The sequence below is a fragment of the Spinacia oleracea genome, chromosome 5 (genome assembly GCF_020520425.1).
Source record: "Spinacia oleracea cultivar Varoflay chromosome 5, BTI_SOV_V1, whole genome shotgun sequence".
NCBI classification, from domain to species: Eukaryota; Viridiplantae; Streptophyta; class Magnoliopsida; order Caryophyllales; family Amaranthaceae; genus Spinacia; species Spinacia oleracea.
The window spans coordinates 72,626,659-72,644,196 of NC_079491.1; the positions used below are offsets into that span (position 1 = coordinate 72,626,659).

Genomic DNA, 17,538 nt, shown 5'->3' on the forward strand with positions numbered 1-17,538 from the left:
TTACAAAATTGTAAACCAGTCACTATCCCTCTTGCTTACATGTTTTCGCAAAACTACTGGAATTATGCTCTTAACCATCTGCTTCAAAGTCTTCACACTATAACTGACAGCGGGAATGGTACTATCCCAAAAACTAGTGTTTCTACATTTCCAGATCAGATAGACAGCAGCACCAATAGCTGCAAAATATACTTGCTTCCTGAACCTAGAAGCTCTACTTTGTCCAGCTTTCCTGAGTAACTGAACCAAAGTGCCATTAATAGAGAAGCCAACCCACTGATGAACTGCTATAATAACTTGCCTACAATACTGGCACTGAAAGAATAAGTGTTGATGAGTCTCATCATCCAGCCCACAAATCAAGCAATTAGCAGATTGACTAATGCCTATCTTTGATAGTTTTTCTGTAGTCTGAAGTCTGGATTGAACAGCTAACCAGCAAATGAATCTATGCTTAGGATCATTCAGTCTATTCCACACCATTTTATCCCAATGCACCCTTGGCTTATTCCCAACTAATTTCTTACACTTGTTTTACTGAATACTGAGGCATGTTCTCAAACTCTGCAAGAGTAAAAAACTGTTTTAGCTCCTCCTTTGTATTACAAACTTGTTTCCAGTACCAGCTGGCAGAAGAGCCAGGCTGATACTCCCACCAATCCCCATCCTTTAAGTAAACTGAGTTGATCCACCCGATCCAGACATTATCCTGCTTCTTGACTAAAGCCCATACATATTTTCCCATAAAGGCAATATTCCATATATGAACATCTCTAAACCCCAGACCTCCATTTTGCTTGTTACTACAGACCTTATCCCAAGCAATGTTGCTTGGTTTATGACTGAAAGCATGACCACTCCATAGGAAGGCTCTACATATCTTCACTATATCCCGTAGAACACTTTTTGGAAGCACATATATCTGAGCCCAATACATATGCAAACTTAACAACACTGAATTAACAAGCTGCATTCTCGCTGTGTAGGATAAGTTCCTAGAACTCCAAACTTTGATCCTGGTTATCATTTTGTCCACCAGATGAGCACATTGAGCCACAGAATCTTCTTAGAGCAGATAGGAACTCCCAAGTATTTAAAAGGCAGCATACGTCTAGAAAATCCAGAAACATCCACTACCCTCTGAATATCAGCTTCCTGCATACCATGCCAATATATAGAAGATTTTTTGTTGATTTGCCTTTAAGCCAGATGAATTAGAAAACAGTTTGAAAGCTTGGAGCAATAGATAGATAGACTGATAATCACCCCTGCTACAGATGATCAGATCATCAACAAAACATAAATGGGTAAGACCAATCCCCTTACATCTTGGGTGAAACTGAAACTGAGGCATAGCACTCACTCTATTCAGGATTCTAGACAGATATTCCATGCAGATGACAAACAACAGAGGAGCGATAGGATCTCCTTGCCTCAAACCTCTCTGGGATTTAAAGAAGCCATGCATAGAACCATTCAGCATCAGGGAGAACATGGGAGTAGAAACACATTGCATGACCATGTCTACAAATTGCTTAGGGAAATCCAACAATTCCAGCATCTCTTGTAAGAATTGCCAATCAACAGTATCATAGGATTTTTGAAGATCAATCTTCATAAGGCAACTAGGCTTAACCCCTTTCCTCCCATAATGCCTGACTAAGTCTTGAACAACCATAATATTATGCACTATGTACCTTCCATGAACAAAGCCTCCTTGATTCTCCAAAATAAGATCAGGAAGAACTTGTCTTAATCTCCCACACAAGACTTTTGTTATGCACTTATAAATGGTATTGCAGCAAGAGATTGGCCTCAACTCACTCACATCTTTTGGACATTTAGTCTTAGAAATGAGAGTAATCACAGTGTGGTTCACCTCTTTCAAAATTTTGCCTTGCTACAATGACTTCATCCCCAACAATATGCCAAGCATCTTTATAAAAATAAGAACGAAAGCCATCTGGACCAGGAGCTTTAATACCTAGAATAGAGAAAACAGCCTTCTTAACTTCTTCTGCTATTTAGGGAGCACTGAGAATAGCTTTATGATAATCCATACAAACTGGTCCCTGCTGAACCACCTCCCTGTTTACTGGTGTTCTATTATCAGAAGTACTACCTAGTAGCACTTTATAATAATCCAGGAAAGCTTGAGACACCCCATCACCTGTATCTTTCCATTCTGCTTTCATATCATAGATGCTATAAACTTGGTTCTGCATCTTCTTGTTCTTGATACTCTGATGAAAAAGGGAAGTATTTTCATCCCCATCTTTAAGCCAGGACAATCTTGCTTTCTCACTGAGAAACGCCAGATAAGCTTTATGTTTCTCCTTATATTCTTAAATTGCAGTCAACTCTGCATCTGCAACACCTTGATCAGTAGGATTATTATGCATTACACTTTGTGCATTCACCATATTCCGATAAGCTCTTAAATCCGCCGCATGGATATCAATAAACCTACTTTATTCAACTCCTTAAGAGCCTGTTTCACTCCTTTTCAGCTTATTAAGCAAGATGAACATTTTAGTCCCAACTATCTGTGTGTTCCAAGCCTGCTGAACAGTGTCTGAAAACACAGTTGAAGACTTCCACATAGTAAAGTATTTAAAGGGTTTCTTCCCTCCATCATCTCTGGGGTACACAGAAAGAAGCCCAGGAGAATGATCAAAATGACCTTCTGGCATAAAACACGCTTCAGCAACTAGAAAACAAGATTGCCAAGCATGATTAGCCATAAATCTATCAATTTTTGAAAAAACCCTGTTATTACCTTGTTGCTTGTTGTTCCAGGTAAATAGATTACCCACACATTTAATGTCTTCCATACCACAAGCATGCATACAATTGCTCACATCCACAATATCATTATGTCTTACAGGGGCTCCAATTCTCTCATCTAAAGCCATAACACAGTTGAGATCCCACACACAATCCAAGGGTCTTGAGTATTAAGCAACAAAAAATCCCTCCATAGTTCTTGTCTCATACCAGCATCATTAAAAGCATAAACAAAAGTGCAATAAAAAGCTTTCCTACCACTTAGAGGAGTAACATGACAGTGAACAAACTGACTAGATGCAACAACAATATTAACTGTGAAGCATCCAGCCTTCCAAGCTACAACAATTCTACCACCAGAGTGATAGCTAGAATTGCTAGTAAAACACCAGTTTGCAAAGACATTCTGGTAAAGTTTCCCTAGATTAGAGATCTTCACCTTATGCTCCAAGAGTCCCACCAAAGCCACTGCATACTTCTGAATGAAGTGCTTAACCTCATTCTGTTTCTGTACTGAGTTTAGACCCATGACATTCCAAGCTAACACTCTATCTATTAGAGTTGGAAGAGCTCCCTCCTCCAAGCATCACTATCCTTTGTTCATCCCCCTGACATTGTCCTCCTACCAATCCTTCATTATCAATTAATGGAGCCTCCAACACCTGAAAAGCATTAGATGTTCTAACTGGAGTCTTTATACCAACTCTCACCCTGATTGGCCTCAAAGATCTTTGAAACCCTTCTTGATCCACAATAGGACTAGCCACATTGTCACCCTGTGCAGTTGTTTGAATTGGAACTGTTACAGGTTGTGGAGCTTTACTAACCCAAACCCTCTTCTGACCTTGTCTACATTCATTCTATAGATGACCAAACATCTTTTATTTAGTGCACACTGTTGGCCTCCACTCATAAAATAGAGCAACTCTCACCATAATTCCATTCTCATCTCTAAAAGAGATAAATCAGGTAATTCTTGAGACAATGGCACATCTACCATGACCCTAGCAAACTGCAATTTATCTCTACAGATTGTGGCCTGATCTCTCCTGAGTGGCTTGCCTAGTTGTGCCACAATCTTAAACAGTGCCTTTTCCCCCCAATATTTAAAGTTTAACTTCAATTGCACCCACATTGGCACAGATTGAAGCTCTGGTTTATCCATGTTCATATCAGGGTTCCAAGGTTTCAGAATAAGGGGTTTGCTATCAAAGAAATAGTGTCCTTTCAACACCTTATCTCTCGAATCCATAGTAAGAAATCTCACCAGAAAAACCCCCTTTCTCACCATTACAACCTTGTCAACATTCAGCTGTTTCCATATCCTTCGAATGAAACCCTCCATGACATTGATAGGAGGATTAGCCCCCACAATGTAACACACCACAGCTGAACTCCAAAAATCAATCTCCTCTTGAATATCATCAAAATCAATTTCAACAGGGTTACTCTCATCACTGTGAAATTCACTAACATCAATATTATCTGAATCAGACTGTTCTGGATTCATAGGTATTTAAACATTGTTATCAATAATAGGTGCAATATCAATATTAGTAGCTTCATCAAATTGATGCAATATAGGAATTGAAATCGTACCCACTGCCATATTAGATAGAGCATTACCTTGTTTCATCTAATTAGCCGAGCCATGAATCACCTCCATAAACTCATTAAACGAATGCCTCATTTTTGATGGAGTTTGAAGATGTTGAAGCCCTGATTTTGGCGTGAAAATTTCATTTTCGACTCCAAAATCCATTTCTTCTACCCCCATAACCTCCTCAATACTGCGTGTTTTCAAAGCTTGAGAATCCGATGATGGTCCTCGAGGTTTTCCTTTGCCATTTCCATGCTTGCTGCTTTGAGATTTCGACCCAGATTTCCTTGCCATAGCTACGGTGCACGTTAAGCTAACATGCACCGAGAGAAAACTTGGGGAGAAATTCTGGCAGAGAGTTCAACATCACCCGCCAAAGGTGAATCTCCCACCACTAAGGTTGCGGCGGACGCTGACCAACCTACTCATAAAGCCAGGGCGGTGGATGCCGACCATCTGGCTGGTGAAGCGAGTATAGATGGCGTCGACCGACTTGTTGGGGAAGCTAGGGAGGAGGCTGCTAAGGGATCCCTTGTGGACGCCCCACATTCTGCGAAGGGTAACGAGGTCCCTCGGAGCGAAGAAAATAAGGTTGTTTCTTCTTCCCCCTCCGCTGCCCAGGCAGAGCCTCCAAGTGGTAAGTGTTACTTTCAGAATTAGCATAGCTTGTTTTAGTGATATATATTCTTCATGATTTTGTCTTTCCAAATCTATAGGTGGATTTGATCCTTAGAGGATGAGGAGGGTCAAGATTGCTGAGATACCACCGTCTGGTGGTTTCAGCTTGTCAAATAAGACCAAAATTCTCTCCTCTTTGTATGCTTTCATTCCTCAGGAATATGTAGAGTCTCTTCCTGGTATAGATGACGCACACTTTGGGGCCATGCAGTCCTTAGTGATGGACGTAAGTAGTTAATTTTTGGCTTCCATTCAACATACTCTTTAAATTTTTCCTAACAGACGTGTATCATTACAACTGCTCATCAGGTTCGAGCAGGCCAGACGGTATCGTGTTGGCATGCATCTTGATTTTCTTAAGCACAAGGATGAAATTCTCAACCATGAGAAGTATGTTTCCGACAAGGCTAAGGAGATCAAGGAGGAGACGAAGGCAACTATTGATGCCCAGGCATCTGCTTTACTTCTTGCTGAGACCCACGCCGAGCAATATGAGACTAAGATCAAAGAGCATGAAGGGAAGCTGACCAAGCTTACGACAAATTATTTGGACGTTGCTTCCCGTGTTGCTGATTTAACCAAAAAGGTGGAGGCTCTTGAGGCGGAGGTGAAGACGGCCCAAGAGGATGTGGGTACTATCAAGCAAGAGGAGGCCAGTTCCTTTAGACTAGGTGAGGAGGTCGTGATGGACGGTTCCCGGCAAGCTTGGTACCAAGAGATGAAAGGTGTGGACTTAGAGTGCTTTCGAGCCCTAATCTCCCATCAGATGGTTGTGATAGCTTCCCAACGCCTTGGCGTAGAACCCCCTGAATTCCATTCCGACGGTGATGAGGAAGAAGTAGAATCTCCTACAAATCAAGACGCTCAGGATGGTAATTTGGACGCTACTTGATCTTTCTTGTCGACCTATTCTTTTTAGATCCTCTGTTTGGTTTCTACGACGTGAGCGCATGTATTAACACTGGTGCCTTCTGAGCACTTTTTATTTTGTTTTTTGCGCTGTGGGCACATGTGTTTCACTTTGGTGCCTGATGAGCACCTTTTTTCTGAATAATTCCTATACCTTGGTGGCATTTCGTTCATCTTTTTTTATTTTGTTTGTCCCCCAGTGTCAAGTTTTTTCTTTGATGGCGTGCTTGTCTATGTTTATATTCTTGAGTCGATTAATTATGTTTAGTTAATTCGGCTGCCCCTAGACTGGTACATCAATTGGGGTTGCCACCAAATAGCATTGTAGTTAGAACTTTTCATGTATAGTCGTCTGGCGACTTATTGTCTGAACGGTTCTTTGTAAATACGTCTCACATTTTAAGAGAGTTACTCGTTCTAATTGAGTATGACATGTAGGGTCGGATTTGGATGGTAACCCCTGTGTTTAGGTGATCAACCTAATAGGTGCACTAACCTAGGCCACTCCTTAGGCCGTTAAACGACTAGTCTTTTCGGACAAAATTTTTGTCAGTGGATTTGGGTCATTTTTGTCGACGCCCTGTAATCCTTTTGTGTCAAATGTTTAGTTTATAAACTAGTTTATTAGGCCCAGTACAAATTTCTTTGTCGTTTAATTGGTAGTTACATATAATATTGTAGCAGAGGTGGTTTTTTAACCACTTTTCTCTGTTTTGACAGTAGTATCCTTAATAAGGTCCACGGAGTTTGGCAATTTTGCTTAAAGAGTTGCCTCCCCATACTTTATTTTGACACATGTTTCAATTTGATCTTTCTTCTATGTCGAGGGGTTGAGTGTAGTTAGTTAACAGTCTCGTTCTTGTTGCTGATCACCATGAATGGTTTTAATCTTCCCATCATCGCATACGTACTTCCACAGCATCAGGTGAGTCACTATAACAACGTACCTTGATTTTTTTCAATGTAGGACGGTCTAAGATGACGTTATATACAGTTAGATCCTTGACTATTAGGAATCTTTCTTCCAGCAGTGCGTGCCCCTGCTCTTACGGGCAGTGATATGACGCCTACTCGGTGAATGACACTGCCGCCAAATCCAATGATGGGGTAGTGAATTTTCTCAATTGTCTTTGGGTCATGCGCTTGGCGGCTTAAGAATTCAACACTCATAATGTCGGATGAGCTTCTAGTGTCTACCAGTATTCGTCGAACTCGTAGATTGGAAATTTTTATCTCTATGAACAACGGGTCATCATTCCACGGTCGGATTCACAGATTTCAACTTGTGGGAAGGGGTCCATAATTGACTTGCCTGAGAGCATCACTTGCCCCAACCTTCAAGCGTAATCTTTCTGCCCTCTCATAGTAGGTCCTCCTGAGGCGTACCCTCCTGAAATGACTGCTACAAACCCACTGTTAGTTTGGTTGCCGCCTCCTGCTGAAATGGGTGATTTGTTCTTTTTATAAAAATTCTTCCATGTGCCATGACTTCTTTTCTGCAAATATCTCTTTAAATGCCCTTTTGCTGCTAACCCGTCTAGGGCCCTCTTTAAGCTCCTACAGTCTGTTGTATCATGGCCCATGTGTTAATGGAACTGGAAAAATAATTTTGGGTCTCGACTCTCGATAGGGGACTTCATAGGAAACAGACGCTCCAAGTTAAACATGGTGCCTACATCAATAAGGATTGTGCAGAGATAAATGATGTATTCAAAGGACTCCTTTTACTGTGGACGTCCTCTCTTCTGTCTAGATGAAGTAGTGTCATGCTCTTTTGATATGGCTGTGAGGGGGTCGAAAAAGCGCGAGGCTAATGCGTGACCTCGTCCCTCGTGGGTGTGACGATTCTTTTATTCAATCAAGTGTAATTGGATTTCCTGTGAGTATACACCCAATTGACTAGTAATATAGGAGTCGCCATTCAGTTTTTAACGACAATGAGAAAAACTGACAAAACCCGGTTATCGTGACATAAAGGGAGTGCAATTATGTTTGACCACGACGGCCGTAGGTTCCCTTGTGATCCCTGGTGTGGGGATCTCTCAACATACACCCGCAAGGTAGAGATTGAGGGTTCGGGGGACTGTAACTACCGAGAGGAGTACTTCGCTCGTCGATAACTCCAGAGGCAGGATATCCTTACTAGCTCAGCATAAATAATTGAAGGGACATGCGTTAACTATTAAACTAATCTGAATTGATTTTAGCAATATGCAACATATAATACTAATTCGATCGTGATTATCTGATTTAAATACCATTAAGGGACCTAGCATGATAATCCGATTTCCCAAAAATATTATATTTGTTAGGCGTGATAGAACAATCAGATTAGGTTAGTTTAACAGTTCATAAAAGGGCGAGGAAAGCAGTTAAATCATCGAAAAGGGACACATTACGACGCACCATTGAGAGGTGCGTCGCGGTTCTCAGAAAACTAACCACTTTGAATTTGCTATTTTTCCTTTTTATTTAACGAATCTCAATTATGGGACAGGATACATTCTGTTCGATTTATGGTTCGATTGCGACAGAACGCGTGAACAGTTTTGCGGTTCTGTCCGTTATGCGGTTCTGTCCGTTCACATTAATATGCTGATTTTCAGGTCGTCCCAACTTGATGGGGAAATAAACGCGGGGTAGGATCGTTTCACCCTTCGGCTATTTTGATTATCTACGAGCACGAGTATTTCCTTCACTATCCCCAGTGGAGTCGCCACTGTGAGGGGGTCGAAAAAGCACGAGGCTAATGCGTGACCTTGTCCCTCGTGGGTGTGACGTTTCTTTTTGTCAAATCAAGTGTAATTGGATTTCCTGTGAGTTTACACCCAATTGACTAGTAATATAGGAGTCGCCATTCAGTTTTTAACGACAATGAGAAAAACTGACAAAACCCGGTTATCGTGACATAAAGGGAGTGCAATTATGTTTGACCACGACGGCCGTAGGTTCCTTTGTGATCCCTGGTGTGGGGATCTCTCAACATACACCCGTAAGGTAGAGATTGAGGGTTCGGGGGACTGTAACTAACGAGAGGAGTACTCGCTCTTCAATAACTCCAGAGGCAGGATATCCTTACTAGCTCAGCATAAATAATTGAAGGGACATGTGTTAACTATTAAACTAATCTGAGTTGATTTTAACAATATGCAACATATAGTACTAGACCGAGCGCGATTATCTGGTTTAGATTATTTTAAGGGACCTAGCATGATAATCCAATTTCCCAAAAATATCATATTTATTAGGCGTGATCGAACAATCAGATTTAGTTAGTTTAACAGTTCATAAAAGGGCGAGGAAAGCAATTAAATCATAGAAAAAGGACACATTACGACGCACCCTTGAGAGGTGCGTCACGGTTCTCAGAAAACTAACCACTTTGACTTTGCTATTTCTCCTTTTTATTTAACGAATCTTAATTATGGGACAGGATACGTTCTGTTCGATTTATGGATCGATTGCGACAGAACGCGTGAACAGTTTCGCAGCGTGAGGCTTAGGCTAAGGGTTGGAGTCAATACTCAGAATATGAATTGTGTGTTGTTGTGTGTTTTCACGTCAAAACTAGGGGCCTATTTATAGGGAAGAGTTCGTGGAAAGATAGAATTGTAGAGTTCTAATCCACAAAGAATTAGGAAAAGAGACATACCCAGGTATTTTCAGCGCCCAGGCCTGGGCGCCGAAGATTTCGGCGCCCAGAGCCAGGCGTTGAAAATAGGGTAAGGGCAGTTTTGTTTAGTCAGATTCGGATTCCTAGAATCCGTAGAGTTTGAGATTAATTCGAGTCTTTTAGCGCGTATCAATTTTATGACGGAATGCGTCTGGGCCCGTTACGAACTCTAGGTTCGTTAGGATTTTAATTAATACGTAACTCTTATTTCCGAATCCTATTAGGAATAGGATTCTCGCGGTTTTCTATGTCATTTAGGACTTATGTTGGAGTGCAACGCCTAATTCTGACAGGTTTCTATCTTTTATGATTTGCCACTTTTAGACGCTACCTTTTACGGCAGTTACTATTTTTAGCAGGTTTCCACAAATAGCAGGTTTCAGGTGAAATGAAATGGGGAATCGAGATTCGTTTATTTTATAGGAGATGCGTTGTCAAGTGGAGTTTTTATGCTTTCATCATCGAACCTTTCCCTTGCGGGAATGGGGACAAAAGTAGGTGTCTACAGTTAGCCCCCACTTTGACTGAGTATTGGAGTAAGACGATGGTCAAAGTATTAGACGGAGTGCGTCACACAAGCCATGGTGTATGTGACCTATTTTGCGAGAGTCTCACGAGCCCCCGAGTGATAACATTTGACTTAAGGGTCATCACTTGAAGTGTCGACATATCCCTCACGTGTCATTGGGATTTGTCAACTGATAGTATAGAAACTTCCTCACTTTGTCATTGGAAGAATCTAAAGGTGCGTAGAAAACTCCCTCACTTTGTCATTGGGAGTAGCTACATATGTTTTCGAAATTAAAGCTGTAAAGTGTAATTGGGCCTGGCCAAGCCCAATCACGAGGTAAACACATTTTTAAAGATTCTCATTTTCAGGGCTTGCTTAAACGAGAAAACCCCCTTGTTTTTATAGGACGTAAAACGAAGGAAAATCCAGCACATCGTTCTTTTTTGGAAAAACGGAAAACCGATCCTTTAATTTTTGGAAAAAGGGAAAACCGATCCTTTAATTTTTGGAAAAAGGGAAAACCGATCCTTTAATTTTTGGAAAAAGGGAAAACCAATCCTTTAATTTTTGAAAAAAGGGAAAACCGAAAAAAGTTATCGCTGCAGCGACTAAGGACCTGCGCGGTTAGTGACGCAGACCCCCCCGCTGAAGGTGGGCGAACCTGTCCGCTGAGGGTTGACTCCCCGTCCGATAGAAGTGGACGAATCTGTTTTGATGTTTTGAAAATAAGGACCTACGTGGTTTGTGACGTAGACCCCGCCGGCTGAAGATGGCGAACCTGTCCGCTGAGGGTGGACGCCCCGTCCGATAGAAGTGGACGAATCTGTTTTGAAATTTATTTTGTTTTTTTTAAAATAAGGACCTACGTGGTTTGCGCCGTAGACCCCGCCGGCTGAAGATGGCGAGCCTATTTTAAATTTGAAGATTTTTTTTTTTAAAAATAAGGACCTGCGCGGCTAGTGACGCAGACCCCGCCCGCTGAGGGTGGGCGAGCCCATTTTGAATTTCTTATTTTGCCTATGTAGAAGGGCTTTTGTGATTACAACCTGTTGGTGGGTCGTAATATTTCCTGATTAGATGTGTCCTATAAGTGGGTCCACACTGTGTATATTTTTGTATAACAATATATTTTTTTGAGATATCCAAACATGATATGGTGTGTGGCGTAGTTTGGGAATGTGATTTTGATTGCGCGCTCCTTGTTGGAGTCCATTTTTTGCGAGCCCCCAAGCATTCGTGCTTGACGGTCATTTCTTGTCAAAGAGGTTCCTTGGGGATACGCATCCTGTAATGTCCTTGATCGTGTTTGGGATTGCGCTCGTAAGTGCGAGCGATCTTTGTAGTGGTGTGCTACTCTTAACAAAGCCGTGAGGTGCGACTTTCAGTGAAGAAATCGGCAATTTTCAAGCCGAATGAATATGGCAGGGCCCAATAGAAGTTAGGGCCTTTTGAGCCTGGGTTCATTTTCGGCGCCCAGGCCTGGGCGTTGAAATAATTCACGCCCAGGTGGGGCGTTGAAAGTGTTGTTTGGGCTGGTCTTTTGATGACACAGTTGGCCTCTTGTTCATTCGTTTATTTCACTTGGAAGTTCTATGTATTCTCTTTTCTTTTGTTTTTTCTTTGTTTTTAGAACGTGTTGATTTTCTTGAGAAGCCGTAGCCGATTGGTGGACTACGGTGCTTGTTGCTTTGGAGCGATTATTTTAAGGAACTGTTGCTCTTAAGGTGTTCAGTTATTGCAATAGTCGGGCGAGTCTATATGGCCCGAGGAACATACCTTGAGGTGTAAGACTTTGATCGCTCTTATATTTTTTGAACGTGTTCGTGAATGATGATATGTATGTGCGAACGAGCGTTCATAGAATGGCCGTTGTGTGCGGTCCATTAATCAGTTTGCTTGAATCATTTTTTTTGAGCAATGACTGATTTTGAATAGTTTGCTTAGAAGCTTGATAGGGGTCAGGTCCATTCATGAAGTGGGCTCAAACATCATGCCCTTTCGATTGTTCAAACATTTGCTTCGAGATTTTGTTATGGTTGTTTCGTAGCTTGGAGCCCCCAAGTATGCATGTTGGGATGCTTCCTTTTGGCGTACGATTTTGTAGGTTCTTTTGAGAAAGATGCCTTGGGGTTTCGCTCATGTAGGTGCGAGCTATCCCTTCCGTGGTAGGTAATGTTTTGCTACCTTTAATCCTTAATGTAGAAGTCGTGTGGCTTGCATTTGGGCGATAAGTAGTCTTTGCCTCTTACTCTTGGTCGTGCTTGCATTAGTGCAATGTGCCTTACCCTTTTTTAGACTTGTACTGTGGGATTATGGTGCAACGCAGGCTTGTGTGGCCTAACGGCGTGTCTTAGAACATTCCTCCAAGTGTTGGGATATCATTATTTGGAGTACTTCATCGTGCTGAATCGTTCAGGTGCTCGAACACGTGTAGCACCTTCTGCGTGGGTTTGCACGGCTTATTACTTCGTTCGATGCGATGATTCATAGGTGTTTCTTTCTTATTTTTGTATCTGGGCAAAACTTGGCTAGCAGAAAGATTCAGCGCCCAGGCTGGGGTGTTAAAGATATCGGCGCCCAGCTCTGGGCGTTGAAATTGATTTCTGGGTATATTTTGACGATTTTTTATCCTTGATTTTTTTCTTTCGCTTTTGCTTTGGAACGAGGTAGACTGTGTAACGGGGGCGCTTGTAGGGCGAGCGTTACGTGCAGTAGTTTGATCGGAGTTTTGGTGACTCGCGATTTTCAGTTACCCTTGTTAGTGGGGTGACTTTATATATTCTAAGTAGCGTTTAGGATTTGGGAGGGGTTGTAGCCATTCTAAGGTTCGTTTTACATGATTAGACCTTAGGATCGTGCCCTTATGATGTATGTATAGCATTAGCGTCGAGAATGTTCGATAAAATCGTCATTTCGAGCATTTTTAAATTGTTTTTCTCAAGCCCCCAATTGTAGCTACGGGATTGGCTTGGTGCTATAATGCTTTGCATACGTTTTTATTCATGGTGACAGGGATCATGAATAGTTTGAACCAGACTCGTTTAGTGCGAGGTACGTTTGAGTAGTGATTTTGCTGCTTCTCTTGTAAATGTCGTATTGTGCGACATTGCCATGGTCAAGGTAGTCACATGTTGAAGTGTGCCTTGTCCAAAAGCTAGGTGCCTTTCTTTTACCCATAATCATATTTGGAAATCTTTTGACTCACTTGCAACATTGAGATAAACGCATACTTAGCTTAAACCAACGACACTTTATTATGTTCGAAAAAGTCTTTGAAAATTATTTTAAAATCCGAATCCTACTGTGTACAATTCGAGGTGTCCTAAGTAGGTTGACTTATAGAAGGGTTCGTACAGGATTACATGAGTGAATCAAAATACTGTTACGATTTTTGGAATGCTGTCTAAGGATTTGCTGGAATCCAGGGTGCAGGCGTCAAGATATACTTGCGCCCGTTCGGCATATGCTTTAGGCTTTTAGGGCCGTCTTTTCCAGAATTTGCGGGAATATAAACCGTTTTCAAATCGACTTAGATTTACTTGGTGTATATCTGCATAAAAGGTCAAGGTATACTTAGTTCTTTCCCTAGCTCTTTCATTTCAATTTTTAGCCCCCAGTTGCTGTTATGTCTTCCCATTAATGATGCTTTCAGATTTCTATTTTAGATGCCCGTGTCATATGTCTGAGTGGGGTGAGCCTTGGTTAAGTGCCAAGTCCTATTGACAATGCCTGTTTTTTTTCAAAGGGGATTCGCAAGCATTTGAATTACCATGAACGGGTGCCCTGAGTTCGAAGTAACGATGGGGCGATGCCGTAGAACAATCCTCTTTATTGCAAGCTTACTGCCCTTACTACTTGTTGGCGATCATGACTGTGTCTAGTGGTGAAAGAAGGTCTTTAAGCGAACGACTATGTCTAGTGGTGAAAGAAAGTCTTTAAGCGAACGACTATGTCTAGTGGTGAAAGAAAGTCTTTAAGTGAGTTAGTTCGCTTTAGGGAGGGTCAAGTCGAGTATTTTAGGGGTCATGGACGCTTGCGTTAGCCCCCATTCAATTGAGGCAGAGTGATGTTTTGAGTCTTGGCTAAGTGCCTAGGAGTGTGAGTGCTCCTTCTGGCAAGGGTACGTGCCCTTATTATTTTTCGATGTATGCTCGTTTTGGCATCTTGACGACTTGGATTCTTTCTTTGACTTAAATTTTTTCTTTCGACTTGGATTGCAAGTAATTAAATCTCAATAAGGGACTTCTATTTTTTTATTCTTGTTTTTCTATAGGCTTTAATATTTTTGCAAATTGGTTGGACCGAATCATGGATTGCCTACGTATCCGCCTTAAATAGATTTAATTTGGAATCAGGTCTTGCGTAGTTCTTAGCCTAGAAAATGGTTTCTTAGAATGCCGAATTCGATAAGTATGTTCTGAGGTGAAAACATATTATTTGAAACGGTGGAATAAGTGAAGTTTATTATTATTTTAATCTGCTGCCTTGCCGTGAAAAATTTGTTTTATATTTTATAATAATGTTTTTTAGTACATGTATTTTTGGTGGTACGTATATCTGAATACGTGCTGTACCCCCCCAAGTGTTCGTTATTGTTCCGTGTATGTGCGGATAAAATGACGAGCACTTCTGGACAAATTTTGGCAAGCAGAGAGATTCAGCGCCCAGGCTGGGGCGCTAAAGATTTCGGCGCCCAGCTGTGGGCGCTAAAAATTATTTCTGGGCGGATTTTTTTTGGTGCGCTAAATGCTTCTTCTTTTTAGACTAACTTTAGAGGCGCTTTGCAAAGTCTCTTTTTTTATTATTTATTACTTTTAATTTTTTACGTTAAGCGTAGAATGTATTTGTCTTTTTTTTATTTGTGACTCAAGACGGTTTGAAAGATGGGTTGAATGAGATAGGGTAATTTGTATAGGTATTGGTCAAGCATGAGGGTTATATTTGCTAGGACTCACAATTTGCAGCCTCAAGCTAGTGTCATGAGTTTACATCAACCAAGGCCGATGAGTAGCATGGGGACGGCTCAAGGGTATATGAACAGGATGTATCCACACAAGTTATATGGTCATTATGCTAATGGTGGTGTAAGAACAGGTTTTGGGCTTTGGAAATGATGGGCATGACGCACGTGTCAATGGCCGTGCGTGGTTTGCGGTTGATAACAAGTTCAAAAACAAGAGTTGAGGTAATGGTTTCTTGGGTTATGGCAATGAGAACATGGATGGGTTAAATGAGCTGAACAGGGACCCTAGAGCGAAGGCGTCTAAGAGCATAAGGATTGGAAAGGGTAGACATCGTAGAATTTTATGATTTGGATTGGTTGACTCAATTTTCTTCCTTCGTTTTACTTGTGTAAATTTCGCACTTTGGGAGGTACGGGCTAAGTATTTCATGGCTTGCTCTTTTCTCTCTCCCTTTTCTCTTTCTATTTTTTTTTCTTTTTTGCTCGGGATTTCCCCCCTCAACATAATTTTTTTTATTTGGGCTAAAAGGTAGATGGTTGTGGTCTTTGAGTCACGAGGCGAGACTGAGTGAGTCTCGTTTGGTAGGCCTATAGTGGACCTTTAATTTTAGTAGGCTTAGGGTGGACCTTTAAATTGTCTTACTTTGCAAGCGTATTTAGTCGTTTTTTAAAGTGTGCAAATAGCGTAGATTCAAAAAATGTTATTTCTACCTTATTGAAATTTAATGAAAGAATTACATCGAAATTTTTTTTGTTTCTTTTCAGACTCCAGTTTTTGGGATTTAATTGGGAGTTGTGATTTAGACTCGAACTTTCATTAATCTTTCTGATTATAACCCGTGTAGGAATACAAGGAGGTGGCCTAGACTCAAAATAATGACGTGGCGTAAGCCTATAATACTTGACCAAGCAACTCTCAGACTTAGGCTAATTGGACCATAACTTTTGTTGGTTGACACTTTTAGATTTTAACCCTTGGGTGTCCATTTGTCATGCGCCATTTTGCTTAATGTTGGCAAGGTAGTTAATTGGGGAGATCGAATTTTTATTTTTGCGAGACTAGAATCATTAGTGCGGCTTCCCTCTTAGCGTGTATTGCTTTACCCCAATGGCAGCCTTACGGCATGCCGATTTGGGTATTTTCATGGTTGGTCATGCTGCATTCATGGAAAATCTTTTAGTCCGTACTTAGTAGTATTTCAAGGAGCGAGTGACTCGAGAGGACTATGATAGTCGTGACCCAATGTGATTATAACCCTTGAGGTCATTAATTTTTTGTTAATGGTATTGACACCTTATGTTCACTTTGGGGGTTGTGCGACTATGGGGGAATGATTTCCAGAATGTGACCGTTTCCATTTTGCAAATACTGTAATATATTCTTTTTATTGGTGAGAGAGAGTATTGAGGCCGTGGATTCCTAGGAAGGGATGACAATTACATATGGGTGCTCATTGATTTAAGTGTTAGGAAGGGAGACTCAATATGGTTTAACCTTTTAGCTTGCAGAAAAACACCAAGTATTAGGACCGATTCTATGGATAAGACAACTAACACTTAGGATTTAGATTGTACTTTGGCATAGCCTAGTCTAGACTCGGATTTATTTATTTTCTATTTGAACATTTTTTTTTTAAGACTTTATTCGAACATTATTTTTTGAATACTTCGCCCATGTGATATTCATAGTTATTAGCATGTTCGGTTTTGGTGCCGAGCATTGTCGTCGTAGAAGGCCTAAAAACGACACAAAGAGTTATTTATTTTTTTAGTCGCTTTTAGAGTCGAGTGCCTTTTCATACGCCCCTGCAGCAATTTGTACGAAAAGTTTTTTTTGCCACGTATATTTTTTTATGCGCGGGCACCGAGGCTGCTGTGCTTGACCAAAAGGCCAGGCAGTAACTTCAGCGCCCAGCAGTGGGCGTGAGAAATTTCGGTGCCCAGCCAGGGGCGTTGAAAATGCGTCCCTGGCTGGTTCTCGTTTTCTGTTTGCGTCTACTTTTGTTTATGCGACTTCGATTTGCGTGCTTGCCTAATAACGTCCTTTACGCGTAACAGCGTTTGTGGGATTCGTTACAGGCCGTCTCGAGCGTCGCTTATTTTTGTGGCGATCATTCGGGCTTGCGGAACACGTGTTTTGGTATAACTCTTTGGCAAATTAGTCTATGAATGTTTGGGCAATTTTTAAGGTCGTTGGTTTTCTAGGATAGTTTGTCACACACAATCACATATTTCGCTACACATAACTACATTACAAACATGGATTTGAAAATTAAATATGCCAAGTAGTTTATGATAGGCTTCTATGGGTAGTTTATTTGCGCCTGGCTTGGTACCGCTTCTATCGTAGATCCAACACATGCCCCGGTCGAGGTAGTGTCTTCAACAGACGAATTTCGCTCAAGAGGCCAACCCGC

At 41.3% G+C, this 17,538-nt stretch overlaps 2 protein-coding genes across 2 annotated transcripts; both read right to left on the reverse strand.

Annotated features, from left to right (window-relative positions):
• LOC110790698 (uncharacterized) lies at positions 1–483 on the reverse strand. The gene has a single exon (XM_021995476.2). It carries the CDS (start codon positions 481–483, stop codon positions 1–3), a length of 483 nt encoding a protein of 160 aa, XP_021851168.2.
• Positions 484–1,023: 540 nt separating this feature from the next.
• On the reverse strand, positions 1,024–2,423 carry LOC130461603 (uncharacterized). Its single transcript, XM_056829757.1, has 5 exons — positions 2,362–2,423; positions 2,063–2,304; positions 1,880–2,020; positions 1,199–1,830; positions 1,024–1,155 (listed from the first exon to the last, which is right to left on the reverse strand). The coding sequence occupies exons 1-5, from the start codon at positions 2,421–2,423 to the stop codon at positions 1,024–1,026; spliced, it is 1,209 nt and encodes a 402-aa protein (XP_056685735.1).
• Positions 2,424–17,538: the final 15,115 nt, after the last annotated feature.